Source organism: Podarcis pityusensis (genome assembly GCF_964106645.2).
Source record: "Podarcis pityusensis genome assembly, chromosome: 3".
Taxonomy (NCBI): domain Eukaryota; kingdom Metazoa; phylum Chordata; class Lepidosauria; order Squamata; family Lacertidae; genus Podarcis; species Podarcis pityusensis.
Genome location: NC_138026.1, coordinates 81,053,275 through 81,079,787, shown reverse-complemented (window position 1 = coordinate 81,079,787; position 26,513 = coordinate 81,053,275). Strand labels below are relative to the sequence as shown.

The window sequence follows — 26,513 nt, the reverse complement described above, 5'->3', positions numbered from 1 at the left end:
GACCAAGTCATAACATTGGCCCATTTATCTCAATATATTCCTAGCTGACTGACCTTTCCCAGCTCTCCCAGAAGATATCAGGGATGGAAGCTGGGACTTTCTGCCTGCAAATCAAGCACTATACAGAGCAGAGGGAGCCTTTGACGGTTCCCTTGCTGCGAGAAGCCAAGTTACAGGGAACCAGGCAGAGGGCCTTCTCGGTAGTGGTGCCCGCCCTGTGGAACACCCTCCCACCAGATGTCAAAGAACAACTACCAGACTTTTAGAAGACATCTGAAGGCAGCCCTGTTTAGGGAAGCTTTTAATGTTTGATGCATTTCTGTATTTTAATATTTTGTTGGAAGCCACCCAGAGTGGCTGGGGAAGCCCAGCCAGATGGGCAGGGTATAAATAATAAATTATTATTATTATTATTATTATTATTATTATTATTATTATTAATGCCCTCAATTTTACCTTCTAATACTATAGAGCAAACATTCTCTCTAGCTGTGTTACATAATGCTTTAACTGTGCAATGTACCATGCAATTATATTCTGATGGTTCGTTGGTTCCACCTCATGATACTTCTCTATTATATCCATTCTACTTGTTGACTTGAACTGCGTTATTTTGATGGGTATCTTGAAACGTAAAAGAAGATTTTAAAATAAAAGCAAGCAAACTCTCTTCTACAAAATGTTTTAATGGGCCTCGATCCTCCTAAAGTTAGTTGCTGCTAACTTTAGCTGGGGGTTGCAAGTGACTTTACAGCCCAGTCTTTCCTGCACGCGTGTACTCTGGCTCCATGAGCTTGCAGAAGATCGCAGTAGCGGAGCAACTGCTTGGCATACAGAAGATCTCAGGTTCAATTCCTTGTATCTCTGGGAAGGGCTGTGAATGTTCTCTGCGTGGGCCAAAAGACTGACTCCGTATAAGGCAGCTGCCGACGTTCCTATGTTCAGCTGCGGCGGGAAATTCTGCACTCCAGAAGCCGCTGGTAGCTGGGAAGGCTGCCCCTTCCTATGCGGCTCGGCAGGACACAGCTGCGTTACACTGCCACCTACAGGCAGCACAGTGACACGACCAGTCCCAACAGGACCGACAGAGGGAGCACAGCGCGAACTCGCCAGCACAGGCGAGAAGGAACGAAGGCTGAGCGCATGCGCGAAAGGAAGAGGCCGCGCGCCCATGCGCATGCGTGCCTCGGCACTTCCACCCCGGAAGTAGGTCTGGACTACGCAAGGGCGGAGACGGTGCTGGGAGTCGCGTCCGGCCGGGCGCCTTTGCGTTTGTTACCGGCGGTAAAGCGCCGCTCTCACATTTGGAGACGGCGAGGTACGGCTGCAGCCTTTGTGTGTTAATATGAGCAGCGAAAGCGACTCGAAGAGGAAGAAACAAAAAAAGGAGGAAGTCCTTTTGTTCCTGGCTTGTCTGCTCTGCTGGTTGGCGGGGGGCGGGCTGAAGTCACGTGGCCAGCCGAGGGTATGCCGATAGCAGTTCCATGAGGAGGAGGAGATGCTTCTTATCCTGCCTTCGGCTGCCTAGACTGGCCCATTGGCTGCGCGGCTGGTAGCCTCCCCTTCTTTGGCAATCACTCGTAGCCGAGTAAGATTGTCTTCCATAAACACGGTATATGTAAATATTGTGTGTGTGTTTGTGTATAATTGCACAGGTTAAAGTATGATGGGAAAAGGGGGGAGGGAAAAGGCGGGGAAAAGAAATGACACCCATATGCAATACCAAACAAAACCCACAGAACTTAAAAACGTTGCAAGATTATTAAATAATATCATTTACAAGATCCTTAAATGATAATGCAGTCCACTATGCAATTAGTGCCTTCTAGGTAGTGGCACCCTCCCATCAGATGTCAAGGAATTAAACAACTTTTAGAAGACTGCTTAGGGAAGTTTGATGTTTTATCCTGTTTTTAATATTCTTTTGGGAGCTACCCAGAATGGCTGGGGAAACCCAGCCAGATGCGCGGTGTACAAATAATTTTTTATTATTATGCAACGTAACAGACATGTTTTCACCATTCGTGTCAAATGGCACATAGGATGGTATACCATTTGCAGCACATAAATTTATTCCGTGTAGGAAATCAAGGCTGCAATCCCATCACCATTTACCAGGGAGTAAGCCCCATTTGAATTCATGGTTAGGGTCACACTGCTAAGCTACCATCCCAGTTAGCCCTCTGAAGTATGGCTACAGTTTGGTTCCCTGTACACTGGAGTGGATACGTGCTTAATTTGAGCTCTTGGCTCAAGCTGCAAAGTGTCTATTGAATATTGTTTTTGCCTTCAAGTTGGATAAATTGAAAGTGTCACCTGTGCTGAATAACTGGTTCACCTATGCACACCATCCCTTTATTCTACAGTCAATCCATGATAAACATGTAAGTGGATCAACCATATAGAACCTCACCAGTAGTGTCTGAGGTCATGTACGGAATCCTCAGCAGACAGGAACCTTGCCATGTTTCATTACTTTGAGCACAAATCCCAACAAAGACAATCACTTTATTGAAACATCGGTTTTTGTTGACTAGTCCTCTGAAAGCTTGTCATAATAAAATATTTAGTATTTTAGGTGCCACAAGATTCCTTTTGTTTGCTGAAATAGCCTGTCACAGCTACTCTAGAAATTGCATTTACCTTTACACCTTGGATTCCAAAGTTTTAAAGACTGTTCAAAGTACTTCTCATTCATGATTTTAAAAATCAGCTATGTCAAATTAAGTTTCCCCATATTGCAGACTCAAGAGTTGTATGCTTAAAAGGCCACCTAAATTTTCAACTTAAAAGGCCATAGCTAAATTTTCAATTGATGGATTTCACAACACAGCCTCTGAGCTGCTACACAGTTGTCTCCATGTAGCAAAGGATGACTGTCTGAATAAGTACATGTTCAATATTAAGAGAAGGCACTGGAACTTTCAGCAGAGCACAGTAAGTGGAAAGCAAACCCTGCCTCTAGTTTTCTCTTCTCCTTTGATAGCCCATTGGGGCCTCTCTTCAAATATACTTCAGTATCCCTCTGATCAAACCATATATACAAATCAGTTATTTCCTGTTCTGATAACGTTTTTATGTCATTAATGAAATGTTTGTTCCCCCCTGTTTCCAGAACTTGGGACTACCTGTGCCATGAATCCTGAGCTTGGAAGGAAGATTTTCAAAGGAGTTATATTAGTGGAATTTATCGGAGTTGCTAGCGCATATGCACTATATGTTAAAATGGATAATAATCAAGGTAACAAACTATATGTCTCATTATTTTTTCAAATAACAGTCAATCCACAGAGCGTTTTGACCAGAGAATTTGCAGTCATAAGAATATTAGTGCTATTTACACATAAAAGTAGGATATACATTGAAATCTAGTTCATTTCTTAAATGGAAGACTAAGCAGAGTAGCATATTCCCATTTGCAAAATTTAGAAAACACACTAGGAATTTCAGTATTTGTATTATAACCAACATAATTACACATCCTTTCTGCACTTCCGGGTTGGCGCCATCGCTGAATGGCGGACTCCCTCCGAGCTCCGGAGGGAGTCTGCTCGGCAGGGGCTGGGTCCTACCGCGCCGGCGACGCGGGGACCCTCAAAAACCACGGGCACGGAGCCCGTGGACATGGGGACTCGGCTGGCACCGCTAGCGCCCTCCCGACTCGTGAAGGAGCCTTTTTAAAGGCTTCGGATCGGGTGCCGGGGAGTGGCGTGGTGCTTTGAGTCCATTGCTTCCCCTGCCGAGCGCAGCCGCATGCCATTCGACGGAGAGCGCTGACTTCTTCCATTGGAAATTCGGACTATCAACAACAACCCGTGAGTAATTGGGAAACCGGGTACAAAAGGAGAAAAAAAGAAATTTTTTTCGGATTCGGCACGAGCGGGGGGGATCTAAAAAGGAAGTCAGTTCCCCCCCGATTGTAAACATTCTAAAACAAGGACTGGGTAACCAAGATCGAAAGAGAAGTTTATTGCTGACAAAAATCATTATTTCCACGAAGGGAAATTACAAGAATTGTGCTGGAGGAGAAGAGTGGAGGGTGAGAGGGAAAATGCAACCCCCCCTGGGAACCGGGGCGATTCGTAGAACCTGGCGAAGAGAGACGGAGACTTTGACAGCTGTCAAAGTAGCTGTCAAAGCTGGAGAATATAAAGAGGACTTTGTTACAAGGACTTTGCTGGCTAATTCTGTTACAATTTGACACAATATGGATATAAACTGTCGGAAAATAAGGAACAACAATTTGACTTTTGGATTAGAGGATATAAAGTTACTACAATCCCCCTAGAGGGGTTTCGGGACATTACAAGTGGTCGTATGTGGAAAATCACTCTGGGATTCGCACAGGACTTATCTTCTGGGAAAGCTGCAAAACTGACATAGTATTTTGTCTACAGAGGTGTTTACATTAAAAGGAGACAATAGAATTTTCTATTGAAGAAAGGAAGGGACTGGACGTAAGTTTTTGTTCCTGAACAACAAACCTCTGTAGAGATACCAGATTTCGGAATAAGAACGTTTTAGCAGCTGAACAAGACAAGAAACCTGAGAAAGTAAGGAATAAAAAGAACAAAGAACTAACTACAACACGGAAAGAACAATGGGAGGAGCAGCAAAGACCAAGGAAATTAAAGGCATCTATTAGACTGGATTTTTGAAGTTAAACATTATTAAAATAAACAAATTAAAAGAAAACCGGCAAGGTGGAATGGGAAAAATCTGGCCATGGACTTGAGATCTCCAAGCTGACAACATATAGACTGATGGACATGTGGAATTCAAACCGGGGAAGGGAAGGGGGAGTTTTGGAATCCAAAGGCTAATGTAACCATCTTTTTGAAACTTCTTATACTTTTTATCTTCTATTTCTTTATATAACTTTTGTATATTATGGTATTTTGATTTGGCATGTTTAAAAAAAAGGGAATTCGTGGAAGGAAATTGGGGTTGATCTTGGGGGAAAATCTTTTTTCTTTTTCTGTTAATGATGAGGGATGATGATAAAATTGTATAATTTAAATTGGTTAATGGGTTAAACATATTAAGTTTTAAAATGGGAGTGAGAGCTTGTGGAACCAAATTAATGAAAGGGGAATACAGTCGGGGGGGGGGGGAGGGAGTCCTAGAAAGAAGATAACGAAAGTAAGGCTCTAAATGTATTCTATCTTTTCTTTTCTGTTATTTTTCTATATTATTGGAAATTCTAATAAATATGATTTAAAAATAAAAAAACATAATTACACATCCTTTCTGAACTCACTCATTTACATTCATTCTATCTACTGAGCAACTATAAAAAGGTAAAGGTTAGGTCCAGTCGCAGACAACTCTGGGGTTGCGGCGCTCATCTCTCTCTATAGGCCGAGGGAGCCAGCGTTTGTCCGCAGACAGCTTCCGGGTCATGTAGCCAGCATGACTAAGCCGCTTCTGGCGAACCAGAGCAGCGCACGGAAACAGTTTACCTTCCCACCGGAGCGGTACCTATTTATCTACTTGCACTTGATGTGCTTTCGAACTGCTAGGTGGGCAGGAGCTGGGACCGAACAATGGGAGCTGACCCCGTCGCGGGGATTCAAACTGCCTACCTTCTGATCCGCAAGCCCTAGGCTGTGTGGTTTAGACCACAGCGCCACCCACGTCCCCTCTGAGCAACTATATCCATTGCCTATTAGGAAGTTTTCCTTGAAGGTGGCATTCTCTAATTTTACTGCAAAATTCCTGATATAGCCGTTAAGCTGTTTGTTTGGAACAGCTCTTCAGTTTTTGGAATTATTTCAACTACAGTAGGTCTCAGGAGCTAGCCTGTTTAGGTTGTCATGTAGCATACTACCAGTCATCAGCAATTTTTCACAGATATTGTCTCTGAACAGAAAACATCTATTTGCATAGGGGTCATGGGGCTGCACACACAAACCCTGCCTATGCCGGGTATGCACATTTCACACTTTTAACACTTTTCTAGGTTCAGTTGCACAGAGGTATGTACTTGCAATCAAGGAAGAATGTGTAGAAGCTTATTTCAGATCTTCCCTGCTTGTCATGGGTAGGCCTGGTGACGGAAGCCAGCCATCACAAATGGCGCTGTTTAGCATTTGAAAAAAGACACAGAGAGCCAGCAATATTTTCAGGATGGTATGAGCAGCTCCTTCAACCACTCTCCTCCGATTTTATTCTCCTTTGTCCTCCCCTGTCGCATGACCGTTTGCCAATGTCTCACGTTACCTCATCCGGTCATGGCTTTTACCCACCCATCGCCATATAAGGTAATTACTGCCCAGAGGGGGAACATAACTCCATATAAGGTTATGCACTTAATACACTGCAAGGCACGGACATGCAGGTCAGCGAGGCACCAGGTGGCGCTACAAGCCTTTGCCATGACTTAATGGCTCCCACAGCCTGGCGCTGATTCGGCAGTGCTGCTGTGTGCAGGTCTTTGTTCCCAACCTAGACTGATATTTCACATTCAGGCATCCTATTTTCACTTCTGTGTACTGACTAACTTAAGAACAGGGCTCCTTTGGGTGGAGCTGTTGTATATTCATGTAATGGAAAAAAGCTTCCTCCATGCTTTATCTGGCATGGATACTTTTGCACATTACGAGGAACATTACAATGGTAATGCTCAGGATAGACGAGGAGAATTTGAGTTACTATTGTAATAGAACTCTGTGGCACACCTTTAAAAAAACCACCACCACCACCTGTTCTTCCTTAAACTGAGATAGACCATGACAAGTTCCAATGTGCCACTTTTAAAGTGAAAGGTAGGGCACATTCTGGATATGAGAGCAGCCGAAGGGCAAGGCACTGCCCTCCCTGCGGATCCCAATACAAACAATGAGAACTTTATACATCCCCCTGTCATGTTTTAGACCAGTGATGCAATGTGTTAAAAGATTAATTTGTGCTATCTTAAGACTTCCTACCACTGAGATTTTAAAGTATACATGAGTCTGATAGCCTTCCCTTTTTCAACTTTTGTGCCCAGTGTGACAAGCCTAAGTTCTGCAAGTCTTCAACTGGAAATACAGCCTGAGGAGGCTAAACAACCAAGTTGCTGCATTACCTGTAAGATTACCACAGATATTTATGACTGACCAAAAAAACATAGGAATTGTAGCCACCATGTAATAAAATGTACACTACTTAATTTTTGTGACTGCAATCTTGTGCACTGTACTGTTGTTACAAACTTAACGTTTTTATTTTCTCAGATTTCAGACAAAAAATGCACAAGAGATACCCATCCATCCTAGAAGGTATGTGATAATTAATGTTGGTGTAATTCTTTTTCCCCAACACTTTAAAAAAAAAAAAAAACATTCAAGTGCAGATAAAAAGGAAATCCTACTACAATTTTATCAGAAAGATATATTCAATCAAAATTAGATCTTCAAAAGTCAATCTTCATTCAGTTGTGCAAAAGATAAAAAAGACTCTCTTCTATTTTCATAGTTTATTACAAATGTAATGAATACGCTGGTTTTCACGAAAAAAGGGAGAGAGATCAAGCAGCATGGTTAATCAGCAAAAGCTAATTGTAAGTAGAAATATTTTTTAAATGTTTACATTAAATATCTTCATATTTATTTTCTTGTCTTTTTACTTTTGTGTTTGTTTTTCAGCATTTTGTGTCTAAACTTCTTTTTCTGCTTGATGATGCTCTTCACATCCTTATTGTGAATCCACCTGTTGCGTTCTTCCTCCCACCTGAGCTGTTTGACATCTAATGGAGGAAAACAGAGAGCACATAGATAAGTTTGGAGTGACTACATCCTGGGAAAATCTGGCATTGAGTTTTATGGATGCAAAGAATACTGCCTGAGTTAGAGATTCATGACCGACAAACTCTCTGCTATGTTTTATCCTAAAAAACACAAAATGCTTTATGTACAAATAAATACAAAGTTCCCTCCCTTCAACAGTCCATCTTGTCTCAAACAACTTACATTTTTCAAACTTAAATGTAATTTGGGCCAATGAGGAATGAATTATATCAAGTTGAAGATTCAGTGCTAATCATGATATACTTTTCTACAAATGCAAACTTAAGGATTTTTAAAAAGTTATTAGCAAGAGCCCAAAATCCAGCAACATACCATGTACAACTGGAATTTCCATAAACGAATTGCCTTTGGTAAATTTCATCCATTGTACCATTGGCAAATTAAGTTGATCATATAGCTTCCAAAGAAGCATGTTTTTTGGTAAGTTAAAGCACAGGGTGGAATCATTGCATAAAAGGGATGGAGCAAAATATTTGTTTGACACACCTACCCACCCCTGAAATCTGAGGTGGTGCATAACCAAGCAATTTATTTCAAATTCCATTTAACATGCTTCGTATGATTGCCCACTTATGATAGCATGCTGAACAGTCTGTTCAAAAAGATTACCTAGAATAGGCATTTAAGGAGGTTTGCTTACTGTGCTCCCAGCTCGATCAATACTTCTCTGTGTGTTGGGCGACATAGCAGTTATCACTTCCATTTTGGGATGATCCAATAATATCTTAAGTACCTAATTGTGATCCACTTTGTCTAAAAGTGACAAACTCAGCCCTACTGGATGTATAAATGCTTAGGACCTATCTTCATTAATCTGCTTGAAAATGCTGCGTAAAACATTAGTACAGTCCTTACAAGCTGCCATACAGCACAGGCTCTCATCTGGCCAAAGGGTGCAGGCAAATTTACCCTGGCATTTGACTTGTACTACAGGCATAATGAACTTGTAATTTCTTAGATGCAGAAAGCTTTCCAGAAGTTTAAACGGTGTTTTAGACTACAGGACTAAGACAAGAATAATCTGCACAAAATTAAGCTAAGTTCACAGTGGGAGGTAGTAATTGGGAAAAAGGGAATTGACAAGATTCTGCAATGACCATGCAGCTCTCTTTTTGAGAAAGCTGCTGGAGATAATACACAAAGGTCTAATTCTACTTTAGTAGACTGAACAGCTAGTTATATGACTGTCAAGTCCATCAAGAGTTAGTTCTCTCTTGTTCTGTAAGGTTCAAATGCCAGTTTCTAGACATCCTATAAATAATGCAATACGCTGGAATTGGGTTATCCATGTAATTTTTGGATATGGGAGGATATAACTGGAATCTTAAGCCCTCTGGATTCCTATCCAGCAGGATCCCATGAGGCTCCAAGTGGGAAGGCTTTGTGTGCTCCAGATGCATCCCAACCACCTTCCCGAGTTGAACATGAAGGTCTGAAGAGGGCTTCTAAATGCATTGGAGTGAATCAACTTCCTCTTGAGCAGGAAACCTTAGAAGGCATTTAGAAGCACCCTTTAGAACACACTTAGAAGCTCTTTTCAGACTTTCCTGCTCAACACAGGACAGATGGGGACATGAAGTGTGCAGTGAACACAGGGGTGGCACTGGGGAAGAGAAGGTACAACTGGGAGAAAGAGCAGGATAGAAATCAAATAAATATGTTCCTCCATTTGTTTCAAATGAAACTAATTGAAATACCTTTTTAAAACCATCACATGAGCATTTGGAATGCCTGACAGGTAAATATATTTGCTGAACATAGAAAAATTCACTTACTTGCATTATCTTTGTTAGCCATTGCATTCATCCCAATACTATCAAACTTGGACCCAATGTTTTCATCCAGCAAGGAACCAAACTTCAAAAGAAAGATGATGATTAGTACATTGATAACCAGCAGACCAAACACATTTTAAAAAATAGAAAACTTGGTGGCACCTACCTCTTCTGCAGTAGCAAGGATGCCAGTGTCTTTGAGTTTTCTTTTCTTGTTTTCTTTTGACCCTTTAAAACATTAATATGCAATTATTTATTCTACATGAAGAACAAAACGCAAAGTGTGTGTTGGGTGGGGAATGGATTTGAGCAGGAAACAGGAAGAGACTCCCAAGAAGAACTTCTCAGGCTCTTCTACACTATCTGCAACAAGGTGCTACACTTCAAAACTCCATCCTTTTAAAAACATTTTCTCAATGTTTTATAAACAAATGATCTCTAACTTTCTTGACAGCACTGTCCCTGGTATCAAACAGTCTACCACTTATTCCTCTAGGTAAGGAAAGGGATTTTGCTAACTATAAAGTACCTTAGCAGTTTTACATGCTAGTTCTTTAAGAGCTTGGACAAATATCATCTAACCATTGCATTTTTAAAATCAAGTTCTAAACCAGTTATCCTTTGTCAGATGTACAGCTGAAAGAAAACTCTATCCTGCTGAAAACTGAACTAATCCTTTCCATCTGGTTTTCTGTGTCTGATATGGAAATCAAATAATTATTTCTTGACGAAGAATAAGTGCACTTTCTATACAGTACTGTATCACACTTTCTATCACTACCACATGTTGTCTCCCCCATAACTACACACTGCTCTGGTTTTCTTAATACCTTATAGTTCATTCCTACCTCTCCTTCCTCAAACTGGACATGCAGATTTTCGGACACTAACCAACACAGAATGTTAAAAGTCAATGTGATTAGGTGAGTAAATTCTGCAGAGTAAATTCTGTCTCTTGCATCATTTTCCTTCAATGGGTCTATTAATGACCAGTGCAATCCTATACAAATAAATGCACAAGTAAATACCACTGAGTTCAGTGGGGCTTACTTCTAGGAAAGAGGATATAGGATTGAAGCTCAAGTGCCTTATATCTAGCCAGCACAGCTAATACAGACCCCTGGCGCTTTCAGAAACTATTCACAATTCTGAGTGAAAAGACTGCAGACTAGTGACGAGTCACATTTCTAGCAGAGAGGCAGGCTGCTACAAAACCCCTCAGCATTCTGACACCCAAGGCTGACTCAGTTTTTATCAAATATTAAGAGGTCTTTATGTTACCTTTCATTGATCCAGCAAAATCCATTTCTTTTTTTCTTTTGCCTTTCTTATTGGCAGGCTTGACATGCTCCTCTTTATTGTCATCTATCAAAAAGGAAAGCTATTAAAACTTTTACTCAGACTACATCATAAAACGGATGATTTGTCAATATGAAAACACTTTCAGCTTTCGGGCAGAGAAAGTAACCAACTGCCTGAAACATTGTGGTTATCTGACTTCCTATGAACAGACTCCACAAAACGGCTACTCCTAGTCAGCTCAGATGTTTCTACACTGTGTTTCTGAATACTGAAAATGCAATAGGACAGCACCAATCATTCAACCATGCTTGTTGCACATAAAAATACTACAGCTTGGTCCAATTACTGTCATTTTAGTTTAGTCAACAGTGTTAATGTGACCCAATGTTAACATGAAATTAGGCTCTAGAGCAGTGTTTCCTAAACTTGGGTCTCCAGCGGTTTTTGGACTACAATTCCCATCATCCTTGACCACTGGTCTTACTAGCTAGGGATGATGGGAGTTATAGTCCAAAAACAGCTGGAGACTAAAGTTTGGGAAACACTGCTCTACAGGATGCAAGAGTAGATGCAACACTTATTTCTGATGATTCGTTATCAGCCTTGGCACATGCATCCTTCGGATCTGTCCACCACAACACCTAACTTATGTGGTCTTCTGCTCCAGCTAAATCACATAAATATCTGGTGGAACACTAAGGCAAACAAGTAGGTTTAAAAATAGCTACCTACCTATGGCATTTAAAATCTGTGTTTTAACAAAACAAGCAATTTAATAATTTGGCAGTAATTGCATTCGTGTTTTTACCTGGAGCTTTGTCATCATCTGAGACATCCATAAAAGTCCCTCCATCTTCATCAAGATCTTCTCTAAAGTCTTCATCCATACTACCCAGAGACACTTCCTCATCATCAAGGTCGTCAAAATCATCCTCCTCTGAATCATCCAATGCTGCCTCATCACTTTGGCTTTTCTTTTTCCCTTTGCTTTTTATATTACTAGAATTTGATTTAAAAATACAATTTAAAAAGCTTTTAGAAAATCCACCTATCCAACTTTCTCATAATGCTTAGAAAGATCACAAACAGCAAGCAATACAGAGTTTAGTCTAAAAACAAAACACTCAAATTTTGTTAAACTAATGCATATACCATAACTAAACAGGTTTTGGTGGTTTCTATCCATAGAATAATCCCACTTCATCTCCTTTCCTTGCATGCCACAGAATAGATTTAGGGGGATTTTACAGGGGGCAGGAGGGTAAGTTCCATTAGGGAAGCAAAAGACATTGTGCAAACAGGACAATACCACTGGATACAGCACAGAATGTTAGCAGCTTTACAAAATACTAGACCATTACTTGATCAATTCTCTTTCGACCAGTAAAACTGCCTGCTCTAGGAATAGCAAATTGCAAAGCTGGTTTATGGGGTTTTACTGGATGAATGCCCATAGGGTCACTCCAAAATTTTCAGGCACATAAGAAGAGTATTTCCACAATAAATGAGTTCATAAAGTACTCTATAGATATTTTCACAATGCTAAATAACAAGGGAATTGTTAAATGAAATCTGCTATAAACTCCTTATATAATATACCAAGATCCTAGCATATCAGTATTCCACCCAAAAGCCTGTTTTATTGTAATACTAACATTTCAGAGTGTATGAAATTTAAGGCAGTGGGAACACCAACACACAATGAGCATGTGAAAATCACTTTGCCTGCTTTCTGAGCCAGCAAGGGGGAAGTGCTGTGTGGTGCCAAACTGTTCAGCTAAGAGGGAGTGGAAATGGGGTAGGGGGAAGGAACCCAAAGTGATCCATCTGTGGAAAAACTGGTCTCTGAAGCCAAATGTGGTTGAGCTTTCCTTTGAGATTCCTTCATTTAAGTAAACTATTTCAATCCATGTTTACATATAAAGCAGCACAATCGCTCAGAAGATATACCTCATCATGCCATTGACTCTGCAATTCTAAACCCCATTGTTTTCAGTAGTGCCTATTCCCACTTGCTGTGTATCGGGTTGCAGCTTTCATCACTCTAAACTACTACCTGATTGCAAGTAACAGGTAGATTACACCACCCTCCTAATACATGCCTACGGATGAAAAAGGAATACTAATGGGAGTGGAACCTACAAGATAAGTTAGCTCAGGCCCATTCAGCAGCAGGGTTCTCATCTCTCCCATAGATATAGATAGACAGATAGTAGATAGATAGATGATAGATAGATAGATAGATAGATAGATAGATAGATAGATAGATAGATGTATATTTGCCAGGCAGCAGGATAAAAGCAGCTAGATTGATCCACAACATACTTAACAGTATGAAGGATGAACCTGCAGCCCTACAGATGCATTTGGACTACAACTCCCATCGTCCTCAACTATTGGCCATGCTAAGTACAATGACACCTGGCGGGCCAAAAGTTACTGGGCAGGCCAGCGTAGAAGATAAGGCAGAATACAAATGCGTCCCAAGGAAAAGGGAAGAAGGTGCCCTGATCTTCACAACTGTCTTCACCCCTAGGAGTCACAACTCAGGTTCTCAAATCTCCTCCTCCCCAAAACTAGATCATGACTAAGGAGATCAAGGGAGACGAAGTCTGGCTGTTTGTTTTACACAGAAATTGCATCAACATCCTTGTAATTTGGTTGATTCATAATTGCAGAAGTAATGTAGCCATATTTCAGGAGGGAAGGGGGATTCTGAATACACTTGAGGTATATTTAACAAACATTTGTCCCACAGAGCACAAAGTTTTAGAAGAGCCTTGTGACATAATGCACATACATAATACACTCCATTTACTCTATTTGCTTTATCAAGTCGTTCATGGTGCCCATGCAGAAACTCTTAACTTCATATCTTTATTTATTCCCATTAAAAAAAACTTACTCAGCAAAATTAAGGTCCTCATTGACAAGTGTATCAAAATAACTATCATGTTCAAATGAATCTGAAAGAAAGAAGATGGCAAAATCAAAACATTTTGATTTGGTATTTAAAACAAATTGTTTCCAAGTGCAATTTGTTATAATTTGCAATATGCCCTATATTCTTGCATGAAGCAGCTGCCACCTAACAACCCACCAAGACCAAATATCAAACCTGGAATTTTAGAGGAGCAAATACCAGATGAGCAACCAGGCAACACTGTAGTGTAAGCAGCTGTTTAGCTTGAGTTGGCTCATCTCCCCACCCACATCTTTGAACTGGAAATTCACATAACCTTGAGTTCCATCTACTGACCAGTCTTAGAAGAACTGCCAAAGGATTACTACCCATCTTCAAGAGAAGCCAAAGTCCCCTACATCTCTTTGATTAACTACGGGCTGGTTGGGGTGAAAAATGGGACAGAGTGGAACAAGTCTTACCTAAAGCTCTTTCAAACTCTTCATCATCCACATCTTCCACACTTTCATCATCTCTCGCAGGTTTCCTTTTCTCCTTCTCCAAGTCCAACTTTTTATAAAATCTGCGTATTAAGAAGAAAAAAGAAATGTTTCCACATTCATATAAAACATGGTTATTAAGTCATCCTGATTTGATGAACTTATAAAATAAGGATATTTCAAGACGTTAAACTTGCCTAAGCATCAAGCAATTTCCTACTGTTTTAAAGTCATTACTTCCTATTGCAACAACCTTTCAGGAGCACTTCATGTAAATTTTATCTTTGTGCTTTAGGCTGGTTTCTACACAGACTCCCACATCCCTCTCTATGTTCTATCCAGACAAGAAGCATTAGAATTCAAGGACACTTTCCAGCCCAACAAAAACATCTGGGTTGCAAAGCAGGCTCAGTGTAGAGTGTGGCCTGGGGAACATTCTGAGGACCAGATGGAGAGGCCGAGAGGAACATGTATGGTCCCCAGGCCTAAGGTTTCCCACTCCTGTATTATAAAGATAATTGGGCTAGTACCAGCCTGTAACATCAGGATAACAAGATGATTTATCACAGTGTGATGTCACAACATTCATTTGCTGGCAAAAAGAGCCTTTGGTTCAGGGCTACTGTGGGGGCATTTCTTTCCAAACGCTAACAGCAAGTCACGCTGCCACGCGGCGCTTGTGGGGGGTTATATATCCTTCCCCCTCCTCCATGGTAAAACACTACAATAAACATCTGATGTGCCATAATGTCATAAATGATAACATAAAATTGATCTGGTTTACGTTCAAACAGCTGTAATGATCTTCCCACATCTCCTACCTTACTTAGCATTTTTCCCATTTCAGCACAAAAAAGCCCATTCCTTCATATCCATTTTAACAGACAAGTCATTCCCAAAAGGTTATAGAGATGGGTCTAGCTATGCGCCAGACAGGCTTGGGTATAATCTGCCGTTTCCAGATTCTTATTCTGGTCATATAAGACTAGATAATCAGTTGTCTTATTTGCAAGCAGATGTATGTACACTGCCTTCTCCAGGGCTGAAACAGAATCACCAGCAACCAACCAGTGCATCCCATAATAGATACAGGTGCTGCTGATGACCTGATGGAAGAACATGAGCCATAACAACACAGTTATTCTGGGCAAATTCCCTGCTGTTTTGCTGTGATGTATGGAACATTCCAAGGAACTGTTGTCTAGAAATGGATGTGTTTTATAAAAAGCTTTTTTCCTCCACTGATCTTATCTAGTAATTCGAAATATCCATTTTTCCCAGCTGTGATCTCCCTGTCCTATAAAAATGTATGGAAGTGATTTGCAGTAATACTTTCACAACAATAGAAAGCTTCTCCAAGAATATACCCTCCCCAAAGGAAACAAAATTAAGAGCAATGAACATATGGAAGTACCAATCAAAGATGTCAATACCTGTGGAAAAAGACTTCATCTACTGGGATTTTGCTTTCATCTTGGGCAAGGAATTCCTTGCTATTCACTGGAAATAAAATAGTAAAAAACTGATGGTTGTTTATCAAATTAACTTGCTATGAAGGTTATTCAAATGCCATGTCATACACATTTTTCCTAAGCAATGTCTTTAGGGCTGCTAGCTTCAAAACCAATCAATCCAGTGAGATCAACTAAATCTCTCTGTGCAAAATGAATATCCCTCCCTCACTCACCCAGTCTATAAAAAATGGGGGGGGGGGGGATCCAGAGCATAAAAGTTCAGAATGTAAAAGGAATTTAACTTTTAAATTAAAAAATAACCTAATATTAAACAGAATCAGAACAAGTAAATCTATTATATAATCCAAGCTAAATTTAATTTTTCTTGCTTAGATCACTTAGGCAGAAGAAATGTAGTTATAGGATACCATGGGAACATGGATTACAAATATAAATTTGAGAGGTCCCACAAAACCACTATTGTATATCACATCATTACTGGTGTTTACATAACATGAATATCCTTAGCTGTAATGTTAATGAGTTAAAGCCTTAACTGTTCATCTGGATCCTACTTCTGAGAGTCTAACAATGAACTCTGTATCCAATAACATCACTCCCCCTTCCTTCTTTTTTCTTAATGCGACGTCTCTCCTTCTGAAATAGCTATCCTCTTGCGGATCACAAACTGACTAAGTTGTAGGAAGCAGAGGAGGAATAAATGGACAGTTCTCCAAACAGAAAAAGTGCAGTCCTCTAGGGATTGGTATTGGGACCTGGACTTTTAACCTGCTCATAAACAATCCAGAGTTAGAAGTAACCAGTGAGGGGCCAAGTTTGCCAATGATAATAAATTGTTCAGGGTTGTTAAAACAAAACAAAGAGATTGTGAAGAGCTCCAAAAGGACCTCTCCAAACTGAGTGAATGGGTAGTAAAATGGCAGATGCAATCCAATGTAAGCAAGTGTAAAGTGATGCATGTCAGGGCAAATTTCACACTTACTACTTCTGAACTGATGGTGATGGACTAGGAGCAATACTTTGGGGTCATAATAGATGAAGCTGTTGACCCGGTGTGCAGCAACAGTGAAGTGGGCAAATTCCAGGCTAGGGATCATTAGCAAAGGAATTGAAAATAAAATGGCCACTATCATAATACCATTATACAAATCTGTGATGCAACCGCATTTGCAATACTGTGTGCAATGTTGATTGTTCCACCTCAAAAAGGATATTACAGAGTTGGAAAAGGATCAGAAAAGGGCAACCAAAATAGATCAAGGAGATGGAGTGACTCGCTTTGAAGAAAGATTGCAGCGTTTGGGACTTTTTAGTTTAGAGAAAAGGTGAGTAAGAGGTGACATAATAGGAGTTTATAAGATGATGCACAGCATGGAGAAAAGTAGAGAAAAAGTTCTCTGCCTCTCTCATAACACGTGAACCAATGAAACTAAATGCTGAAAGAGTCGGGAAAGATAAAAGGAATCCATGCAGCACATAGATAAGCTATAGATCTTGCTACCACAGGAGACAGTGATGGCCACCAACCTAGAAGACTTTAAAAGAATGGACAAATTCATGGAGGAGAGGGCCACTGAAGACTACTGGCCACGATAGCTATGCTCTGCCTCTGTAGCCAACAGAAGTAATGCTTGTGAATTCTAGTTGCTGGAAACCACAGGAGGGGAGAAGGCTCGTCCTCAAATCCTGCTTGTGAGTTTCCGGCCGGTATCTGGTTGGCCACCGAGAGAACAAGATGCTGGACTAGACTGGCCACTGACCTGATCCAGCAGGCTCTTCTTATGTTTAACAGTCTTCCAGAATTTTTCTGGTTTTCCACTTACACAATCAATATAAATTTGTTTACATGTTTTTATACTGAACTAACAGGAGATAGAGTGTGGAAAAAGCAAATTATAACCCTCATTTACCCAACTGCTTGCTGAAACAGCAAACCAGGTGTGAAAGAACATGGGGGTGACTTACTGCCTGCTTTTCCCCAAAAAAGAATGTCTTTCCGACTCACTCTTATGATACGCTTATGATAAAATGAATAAGGTTTCTGGCATCTAACAGTGAAGAGTGTTAGCTACATCAAAGGAACACTTGTTATTTCCTGCATCCAAATGCTAAAAAAAATGTTATTGCCCTTCTGTATGATACCATGGATCAGAACGTGTGTTTTTTTTGGGGGGGGGGGGAATATGTTTGTCAATTCCCCTTCCAAGGCCTCCCTCATCTACTACTGAGGGTGGGGGACCTTCCACAACAGCATGAAGGCTGCAGGGAGGAGGAATTTTCAAAAACTGGCCCTGCTTCCATTCCTGAATGGAATGACAATATTGGATAAAACCCATTGTGAAAATATCTTCCACTGAAAGCGATGGATCTTACAATGCATTGCATTTACTATCAGGGTACCACTGACTATAATCTTTAGAATGAAAGCTCCTTACTTACCCGCAAGATTTCGTACATCACTCATGGATTGTTTATTCTTTGGCTGCATTACCACACTACTGGTGTTCTCTGCATTAGAAAGTCAAGAAATCACACAAAAAATTAATTGTTATTAACCTTACCCTATCCGCTACACCTGACAAATGTTGATAAGGTCCATACCTTTGCCCTTAGGAGCTTTGGGATTTCTGTACACAAAACGATCCAAGAATCTCATTAGGGTGAAGTCCTGCAGAGGATCACCTGTGTATTCAATGTAATTCCCCTGAAACAAAGTTAACATTCATAGTGTCAATTTGCATCAAGAAAAACATGAATGGAAGTGGCAGCAGAAATCACATGTGTTTGGATTCAGCAGACAAATAAGTGATGTTACTCAGACGAAGGAAAAGATGAAATAGGTTGCCTCTCTGAAACCTGGATCACACACAACCCTTTCAGTGGAGGGAAGGCAGCAGTGGCTATTCCTGCTCTGCTACGTAGGATTTCAGGTGTGCCACACAACAAGGGAAGAAAGGGGTGGACAACAGGACAGGTGGGAGACAGGCAGAACCAAGACTGCCTTGTCTCCTGCTTTAAATATCTGTAGCAAGGTGAAAACCCTAGCTAATCTGGTTTTCTACAGGGAAAAATACTTGTGTCAAGAATGGTTCCCCCATTTACTTGTTGCCCCCATTTCTGTCTGGAAACTACTATTCACGTGCAATCCGAATCATTAAGTACATGTGACAGGACACCCAAAAGGGCAACCAAAGTAGTGAAAAAAAGTAAGAAATTCAACTAACCTCTAGGATAGTTTTTGCAAAGAGGGCAACAGATGGATGAAAGTGTTCTGAAAGCTGGAAAAATAAAATCAATGTTGTAATATAAAATCTTATTCCAATACAAGTTTTTGGCACCATATTAACAGCATATTAAATTGACATCTTAACCTTCACTCCAGGTCCCACCCCCTTATTTACAGTGGTGCCTCGCAAGACGAAATTAATCCGTTCCGCGAGTGTCTTCGTCTAGCGGCTTTTTCGTCTTGCGAAGCAACCCTATTAGCGGTTTAGCGGCTATTAAAGGCTTATCGGCTTAGCGGATTAGCTGCTAAAAGGCTATTAAAGGCTTAGCGGCTTAGATAAAGGGGGGGGAAAGCGAAAAAAAATCTCAAGACTCACAAGACATTTTCGTCTTGCGAAACAAGCCCATAGAGAAATTTGTCCTGCGAAGCAACTCAAAAACGGAAAACCCTTTCGTCTAGTGGGCTTTCCGTCTTGTGAGGCATTCGTCTTGCGGGGCACCACTGTATTTATTATTTTCTTGCTACAAAATTGTACACACGTAAATCATAAAACATGACATGACTAACAAAAAACAGGTCACTAGAGGGATAAAATACTAAACATGTTGTTTTGCAGTACATAATAATCAGCTGATTACAGTAAACCAGTAAAGTTCTGTCTATTACTGTTCCAACTTCTGTTATTAAATGTGTTACTAATTCCTTACTTCTTGATTGGTCTGTAATTTAGCTGAAGTATATAAATTACCTCAGTAGCTTTGAAGCCAGATATCAAGGAGCCATGATCCCCCATGTGGCAGTTTCTGGGACTGACTTCTCCACATATTAGATGTAACATTAAGTGCCACTTTTATCACATGAATCTACCTCATCAGACAGGCTCTGCACTAGCTCCAGCAACAGGTGCCAGTATGGAAACTCCCCATGATACGTAGTCGATTTAAATGTTTTGCAGCACTATGTTACCATCCCCTATGTTGAGAAGTAACCTCTACTGGGAGGAGGGAGAAAGAGAGAGAGAGCGCTGTAGGCTTAACGTGATGACCTCCATATGTTGTTGGACTGCAACTCCCATAATTCCTGAGCAGCATCTATGCTGGATGAAGCTGGTGGAAGTTATCTTAAAGGTAAAGGGACCCCTGACCATTAGGTCCAGTCGTGGCCGACTCTGGGGTTGCGGCGCTCAACTTGCTTTATTGGCCAAGGGAGCCGATGCACAGCCTCCAGGCCATGTGGCCAGAATGACTAAGCCACTTCTGGCGAACCAGAGCAGCGCACGGAAACACCGTTTACCTTCCCGCCGGAGTGGTACCTATTTATCTACTTGCACTCTGACGTGCTTTCAAACTGCTAGGTTGGCAGGAGCAGGGACCGAGCAACAGGAGCTCACTCCGTCACGAGGATTCGAACCGCCGATCTTCTGATCGGCAAGTCCTAGGTTCTGTGGTTTAACCCACAGCGCCACCCGCGTCCCAGGAAGTTATCTTAGACCTGTTCCAATGTAAAGTCATAAGAGAGATGCCAGAACTAATCTTTGAACATGGCTCCTCTCCTCTTAAAACTTGTTCAACAGGTTGACTCTACACTTGGTCACACTTAGAATGGGTCTGATGAACTCCAAGAGACTTAACTTACACCAATGATTTAAATGAGCCTACTCTAACTCTGGATCCAACCCTGTGAAATGATACCAAAACCACTGTTAAAGGGAAAATTCTGCAAAAATAAAATAAAGTTGTCTGGAATCCCTCCCACAAAAGCCACATTGAAATTCCTGGTGTTCATGAAAAAACGGTACCTTCTTTAGCTCCCAAAAACTTGTTCTATCAGCTCCACAGTATGAAGGATTTCGATGTAATGGGTCATAGCTACCCAAATTCTTGCCACCTGAAAAAGAAGACATGTTTTGTATCATCAAAGACAAACAGATCTAGATACTTTAAAGGGGAACACCTAGTTATCCAACAAAGAAGTAGTCAACCTGGTACCCTCCAGATGTTGTGGACTCCCATCATCCCTGAGCAACATCTGATGAGCATCACATCAACTACTCCTGATCTTCTCCTGATCATTTTAAAGACAGGGGACTCCTTCTGCAGTAACACCACAAAAGGTACAACAAAAATCTCTGTGCCCTGCTCCAATTTCATACAACCCAGTCTGCAAACTGCATGTTGGTTTACATAGCACAGTGGGAAGGTAAGCCAGTTTCTTTTACTGCAATTGCAACATCTGGTGGGATTACAGCTGAAAGAAGAACACTCTCATTATTACACAGAGCTGCCAGATGTCTACAACAGATCAGAAACCAGAGTGAACAAGAAAGTAAGAGTTCTGGACTTGGACATGAGAGGAGTCATGTGAGCCCAGCCAAAGTCTCATGGCTTCAGTTCCCATTCTGTAAAATGGAAATGACAACAGCCTAACTCAAAAGATGGGTGGAGACGTGAATGAGACATGACTTTTAAAGCACTTTTTACTTACAGAAATATAACTAAGAGGAGGGGGGGGACACCACTTAAGTAGCGCATGTCTCATGAAAGTTGTTAATACAGCAGCAGCAGCAATGGCCCATAACCCTGGCAATGTCTTATCTACTGACACTGTTCCCAAACACTTTTAGCAGATGGCCTTCCTCTGGCTCCATTCAATCCCCTCCACATAAACAAGTTTGAATAAGGAAAGTTTCCTTTGGGTAACGCCCTTCAGATTAAAGTTTGCAGAATTTAATACCATCTACTAGGACCTGAAACATTCCAGTCAACATCTGCCAGATGAATCTCACTCACAATTTTTCAATTTTTACCTGCTAGATTTTGGTGATGTACCCATGAAGCTCCTGAAGCTGGGTCATGAGGTTTCACAGATTCTTCTGTTTTTATTATTTTTGTTTCTTCATCAACATCTACAAGTTTTTCCTCCTCTTCTTCAGCTTCTTCAAGGTCATGAAAATGTTCCTCATCATCGGATTCCTAGGAAATGAATCAGATTTAAGAAGAAACCAGTGTGGTGATCATGCAAAACTCTGATAAGTTACATTCCAGGGATAGCATATAAAGCCAAAATTGTGGATTGAAAGCTTTTTTTAAAATTGAGGTCAACAGCTAGTTGTACAAAGGCAGGCTAAGAACAACTTTATAAGACGGATATCATACCACATGATCCTGCAGCTGTACTCGTAACCCTGGTTTTACTTTCAGAAGTTCAGACACAAGGTACAAAGCTCCACAGGTGAATGGTGGCATTTGACCACAGGTGACTTGAAGCAATCGCTTTATAAAAGCTTTCACCCGCCGCAGTACTATATCAGCCTTCAAAGATTTGTAGACAAGGTTGAGAAACATAGACTGTTTGGCACACAGTGCTAATCCTGGATCCAGCAGCTTCCTGCAAAAACAAAACAATCATTATCAGCATTAACCTCTGCTCATGAATTCACTCATTCTTCTGAATTTGAGGTACAGACCAACATATGACAGCTGCATCATTTACTACTACTGTCGACACAAAATTATTATTTTTTACTCACTCTAATTTAAAGTGGACCACTGCTTCATGAATAATATCCCATAATTAGTCACATTTGATTAGATATGTGAAGGCATGGGGGACAGAAAAATGGGGGGGGAAACCCATTTTATTTTGTTTTTCATTCTTTTTTCTCTTTTTGTTTTTGAAAATTTGGTAAAAGTAGGCCTTCAGATCTCTACATTTGTTTTATTTAAACATTCACAGAGCAACCTAACACTCAGATCTACTGACAATCAGGTTAGGATAGGGGATGGGACCTTTGCTGGTGAGTCCTCCACTATGCCAGAAGAAAGGTCCATGGACATACATCTATCATTTATTTCAACTGGAGAGGCAAAGTAAGGGTTTGTAAGAAGTACAAGGCAAAAAGAAGCGTGTTCTACTGCCACCATGGGTGGTGCAAGCCAGCAAACCTTTGGATCATCCGCCACTTCAATTCCCACCCCACTTAAGATTGTTCTGTAAACTGAGTTCAGAGGAAGAAAAAAGAAAAACTGGTACAACAGGAGGCTCTTGGCTCAACCCTGCTTCAATAAAGGATAATCGACTGGAGAATACCAATAATAACCAAAACGAAACAAAAAACCTCCACATTACAGATGTCTACATTGGCATGAATTGTCAAGCAAAACAGTTTACCTATCAAATGCCAAAAACAGACAGGGCAACTACTGATATGCAAAGGGGGACAAAGTAGTTCTCTTGCCATCACAATATTCACAATTTAAATTCATATAAACCATAAACAACTGATCAGCAGTAAATATTCTACAAAACGCGACTTAATAGAAACATTAAAATGTATGTGATGCTTACTTGTATAGGGCTGTGTAATATCGGTCAGATATAGTCTGATTAGAATCCATTACTTGAAACAGCAACATCAAGGCTTGGATGCTGGTGCTGAAGTTCGCAAGGTGCAAAACCTTAAACAAAGTATTCATCTGCTCCTTTATTTTTTCATCACTAGTCTGAGCATAAGGGTAAGCTCTGTTCACCCCTGTCAAGAGAGCACTAAGCATTTTGGACTCAACATCTTTTTTCTTGATACAAGACCGAAAAAAGCAAAAGTAGAGTGTAATGAGTTTGTTTGCCAGCTCACTCTCCTCGTGACTAAGAACTATCTGGTTCAAAAAGCAGATTGCATAGTATTGTGCTTTGGGGCTAATGTTTGATCGATAGAGAAGCCTCTCCACTTCATTACACACCACTCCTTTCATGTTGGGATGCTTATGAAGCAGAGTCTCTAGCAGATAAGATGCTTTGGTGGCTATTTTGTTTAGAGGATCTCCCAGTTTGTTTACTAACTGCACAAGAAAAGCTTTCTCTTCCTCTACCTTGTTGCAGAGAAGTTCATGCGCAACAGCAAGAGCACGGGTTTTTGTTGCCACCAGGGGATCATGACTCAGTGATTCTAACACTTGCACAAATTCAGCCACCCAGTGCTTCAGGTGATGCTCAAAATACCACAAGATCAGGCGCCTGTCCCTCGAGTCTCTGTTACCACTTGACAGCTGCTCCAGAGAGCCAAAGGGATGTTGGGAGAAAGTGTACAGCTTACGATTGTCTGGTAGAAGATGTGTCATAAGAAGCTCTTTGAAAGTATCCAAGGCCATTAAACTCTGCCTTCTACTACCTTTCTTTTTGATCAGATTCACCAGGGTCTCTATAAACTGAAGTGAGTGGACAGTAGCATCTTGGATAAGAAGGGTCATGGCAGCCATTCTGTCAGCAAGAGTCCCTGATGATACTACAGTTTTCATCCAAGCTGATGATGATCCTTTCCATAGATTTGCCTTACTCTTGCAGAGGTCTGCCTCTTGTTGGTAAAGCTTTTGAGCCAAAGCCTTATACTTGGATACAAGGGACTGATTTTGGGGTTCAGTAGAAAATTCATTTGTATACTCCAGATCATACCATTTGCCCCCTGGTTTTATAAGAAGTATCTGCCGCTCATGAAACTGAAAAGTGTCCACTTCCTTGTCTTTTTTTGTTCCAAGCAACAAAGCACTATTGGGAACTGACTGTTTCTTATTATCTTGGGCATTACTTGACTCTATTTTTTCTTTACTTCCTTTCACTTGGTTTTCTTTTTTTGCTACTGTAGTTTTGTTTACTTCCTTTTGGTTGACTTTCTCTTTTTTTCGTACTTTTTGTTCTCCTTCAGCTGCTTCTCCCTCTTCTTCTTCATCTGCTGCAACCAGGAATTTTTTTGAATAGCTGCTCACACCCAGTGATTTTATAAATGCCTCCAATTCACCATCCTTCAGATCATCAATGGCACCTTTTTTCCCACCATCTACAATTTCTTCGGTCTCATCCAAAGCAGCGAGCATGATATAATCTTGCTGCATAAAACAAAGTAACAAGTCGTCTCAGCAGCGTGTTCATGGATAACATCATTTGACAGTGCATGCATTATAAAACATCCATATTGCAAATAGGTTTATAACATATGCAGACAACATTGCCCATTACTCCTTCTAAATTACTTGCACACCTCTGAAATATCCACCAATGTAAGGACTATCCAGTATTAAGAATTGTCCCACCTGCTCTCATAGTGCTCGATTTTTATTTTTCGTTTTACTAAAAACCATGTACAAAAATCAGAAAAAAATCTGTCTTAATCAGTGGCTGCACATAAAAAAATTAAGGACAACAGGCTAGTTGTGACATAAGAATTTGTGGCCACACATTTCTGTTACAATATTATCTGTTGGTCTGCATGGGGCCAGAAGCTTCTTTGTATAAAACCCAGTGAGGGAGGAGATGTTTAAAAATGAAAACAAAAATTGTTCACTGCCCACATACTATGTGTGTAACCCCTCAAGCTACACATGCAGCAGATCTGCCATTTATTTCCACCAGTTTGAAAAGACGGCAGCATGTGAGAAGCCAACATTAGACAGCTGACGTCTCCTTCCAGGGTGAATGCCCTTTTGAAGAAAGTTACAGGTAGGTAGGCATGTTGGTCTGCCGTAGTCAAAACAAAATAAATAAATTCCTTACAGTAGCACCTTAAAGACCAACTAAGTTTGTTACTGGTATGAGCTTTCATGTGCATGCACACTTCCTCAGATACACTGAAATAGAAGTCACCAGTCCCTTATATATAGTGAGAGGGTGGGGAGGGGTATTACTCAGAAGGGTGGTGGGAATGGGTGATTGGCTGATAGGTGTGGTAAACCTGTTGACAACTGTTAACGACTGCAATTGGTCTTACAGGAAAAAGCAAGGGGAGAAATGGCTAAAAATAGCTTTATCATGTATAATGAGGTAAGAATCCAATGTCAGCAACTTCTCTTTCCAGTCTATTTCTGAAATTCTTTCGTAATAAGACAGCTACTTTGAGATCTTGTATAAGTAGCTGTCTTATTACAAAAGAATTTCAAAAATAGACTGGAAAGAGAAGTTGCTGAATTGCAACTTATTACCAAACTTAAAACCATGGAGAGACCTGGTCTGAATAGAGACATTGGATTCTTATCTTATGTATCTGAAGATGCATGCACACGAACGCTCATACCAATAACAAACTTAGTTGGTCTCTAAGGTGCTACTGGAAGGATTTTTTATATTTTGTTTCGACTTTTGGAGAAACTCCGCCTGTTAAAGCACATCCTTCCCGGGGGAAAAGAGCCAGGCTGACCCAAGGCTCTCACCCCTTTCCCACCACGTGGAAGGAAAGAGATGCGCAGGGACCTCCCTGGACCCCTTTCCTGGCCGCCTCAGGGCCTCTTTCTTACTTTGGTGCCTCCGAGGCGCAGCACCTCCTCCAGAGTAAAGCCGCTTCCATCATCAACCTCTCCCTCGCCATCTCTCTCGTCAGACTTCTCGAGCTCCAACTCCGACAACGTCGCCATCTCCCTCGGCCAGACCACGCATGCGTCACCCTAGCTTCCGGGTAGTAGTGATGACGACACTCACTTAGAAGGTGAAAGGTCCTGCTAGATATATATAAGGTACTATGAACGGCACAGATTTAGGAAACAAACGGGAAAGGGGCAGA

At 40.9% G+C, this 26,513-nt stretch overlaps 2 protein-coding genes across 2 annotated transcripts; one reads left to right on the top strand and one right to left on the bottom strand.

Moving 5' to 3' along the window:
• Positions 1 to 990: 990 nt before the first annotated feature.
• On the top strand, positions 991 to 7,930 carry CEBPZOS (CEBPZ opposite strand). Its single transcript, XM_080997817.1, has 5 exons — positions 991 to 1,318; positions 3,116 to 3,241; positions 7,218 to 7,262; positions 7,459 to 7,543; positions 7,629 to 7,930. Exons 1-4 carry the CDS (start codon positions 1,006 to 1,008, stop codon positions 7,539 to 7,541), a joined length of 567 nt encoding a protein of 188 aa, XP_080853943.1. The 5' UTR covers positions 991 to 1,005; the 3' UTR covers positions 7,542 to 7,543; positions 7,629 to 7,930.
• On the bottom strand, positions 7,445 to 26,500 carry CEBPZ (CCAAT enhancer binding protein zeta). Its single transcript, XM_080997668.1, has 16 exons — positions 26,251 to 26,500; positions 23,318 to 24,849; positions 22,126 to 22,357; positions 21,777 to 21,942; positions 20,769 to 20,857; positions 18,969 to 19,022; positions 18,346 to 18,448; positions 18,184 to 18,252; positions 15,703 to 15,769; positions 14,252 to 14,352; positions 13,773 to 13,833; positions 11,676 to 11,866; positions 10,847 to 10,930; positions 9,732 to 9,793; positions 9,566 to 9,647; positions 7,445 to 7,729 (listed from the first exon to the last, which is right to left on the bottom strand). The coding sequence occupies exons 1-16, from the start codon at positions 26,365 to 26,367 to the stop codon at positions 7,590 to 7,592; spliced, it is 3,150 nt and encodes a 1,049-aa protein (XP_080853794.1). The 5' UTR covers positions 26,368 to 26,500; the 3' UTR covers positions 7,445 to 7,589.
• Between the last annotated feature and the right edge of the window lie 13 nt (positions 26,501 to 26,513).

Excerpts from the sequence above, each read along its gene's own strand:
- CEBPZOS (XM_080997817.1), top strand. The coding sequence starts at position 1,006 with ATGCGGCTCGGCAGGACACAGCTGCGTTACACTGCCACCTACAGGCAG. Across the intron at positions 1,319-3,115 it reads TCACATTTGGAGACGGCGAG|AACTTGGGACTACCTGTGCC; the intron begins GTACGGCTGCAG and ends CCCTGTTTCCAG. Across the intron at positions 7,263-7,458 it reads ATACCCATCCATCCTAGAAG|TTTATTACAAATGTAATGAA; the intron begins GTATGTGATAAT and ends CTATTTTCATAG.
- CEBPZ (XM_080997668.1), bottom strand. The coding sequence starts at position 26,367 with ATGGCGACGTTGTCGGAGTTGGAGCTCGAGAAGTCTGACGAGAGAGAT. Across the intron at positions 21,943-22,125 it reads TACAGCTGCAGGATCATGTG|GAATCCGATGATGAGGAACA; the intron begins GTATGATATCCG and ends TTCATTTCCTAG. Across the intron at positions 13,834-14,251 it reads AGAGTTTGAAAGAGCTTTAG|ATTCATTTGAACATGATAGT; the intron begins GTAAGACTTGTT and ends TCTTTCTTTCAG.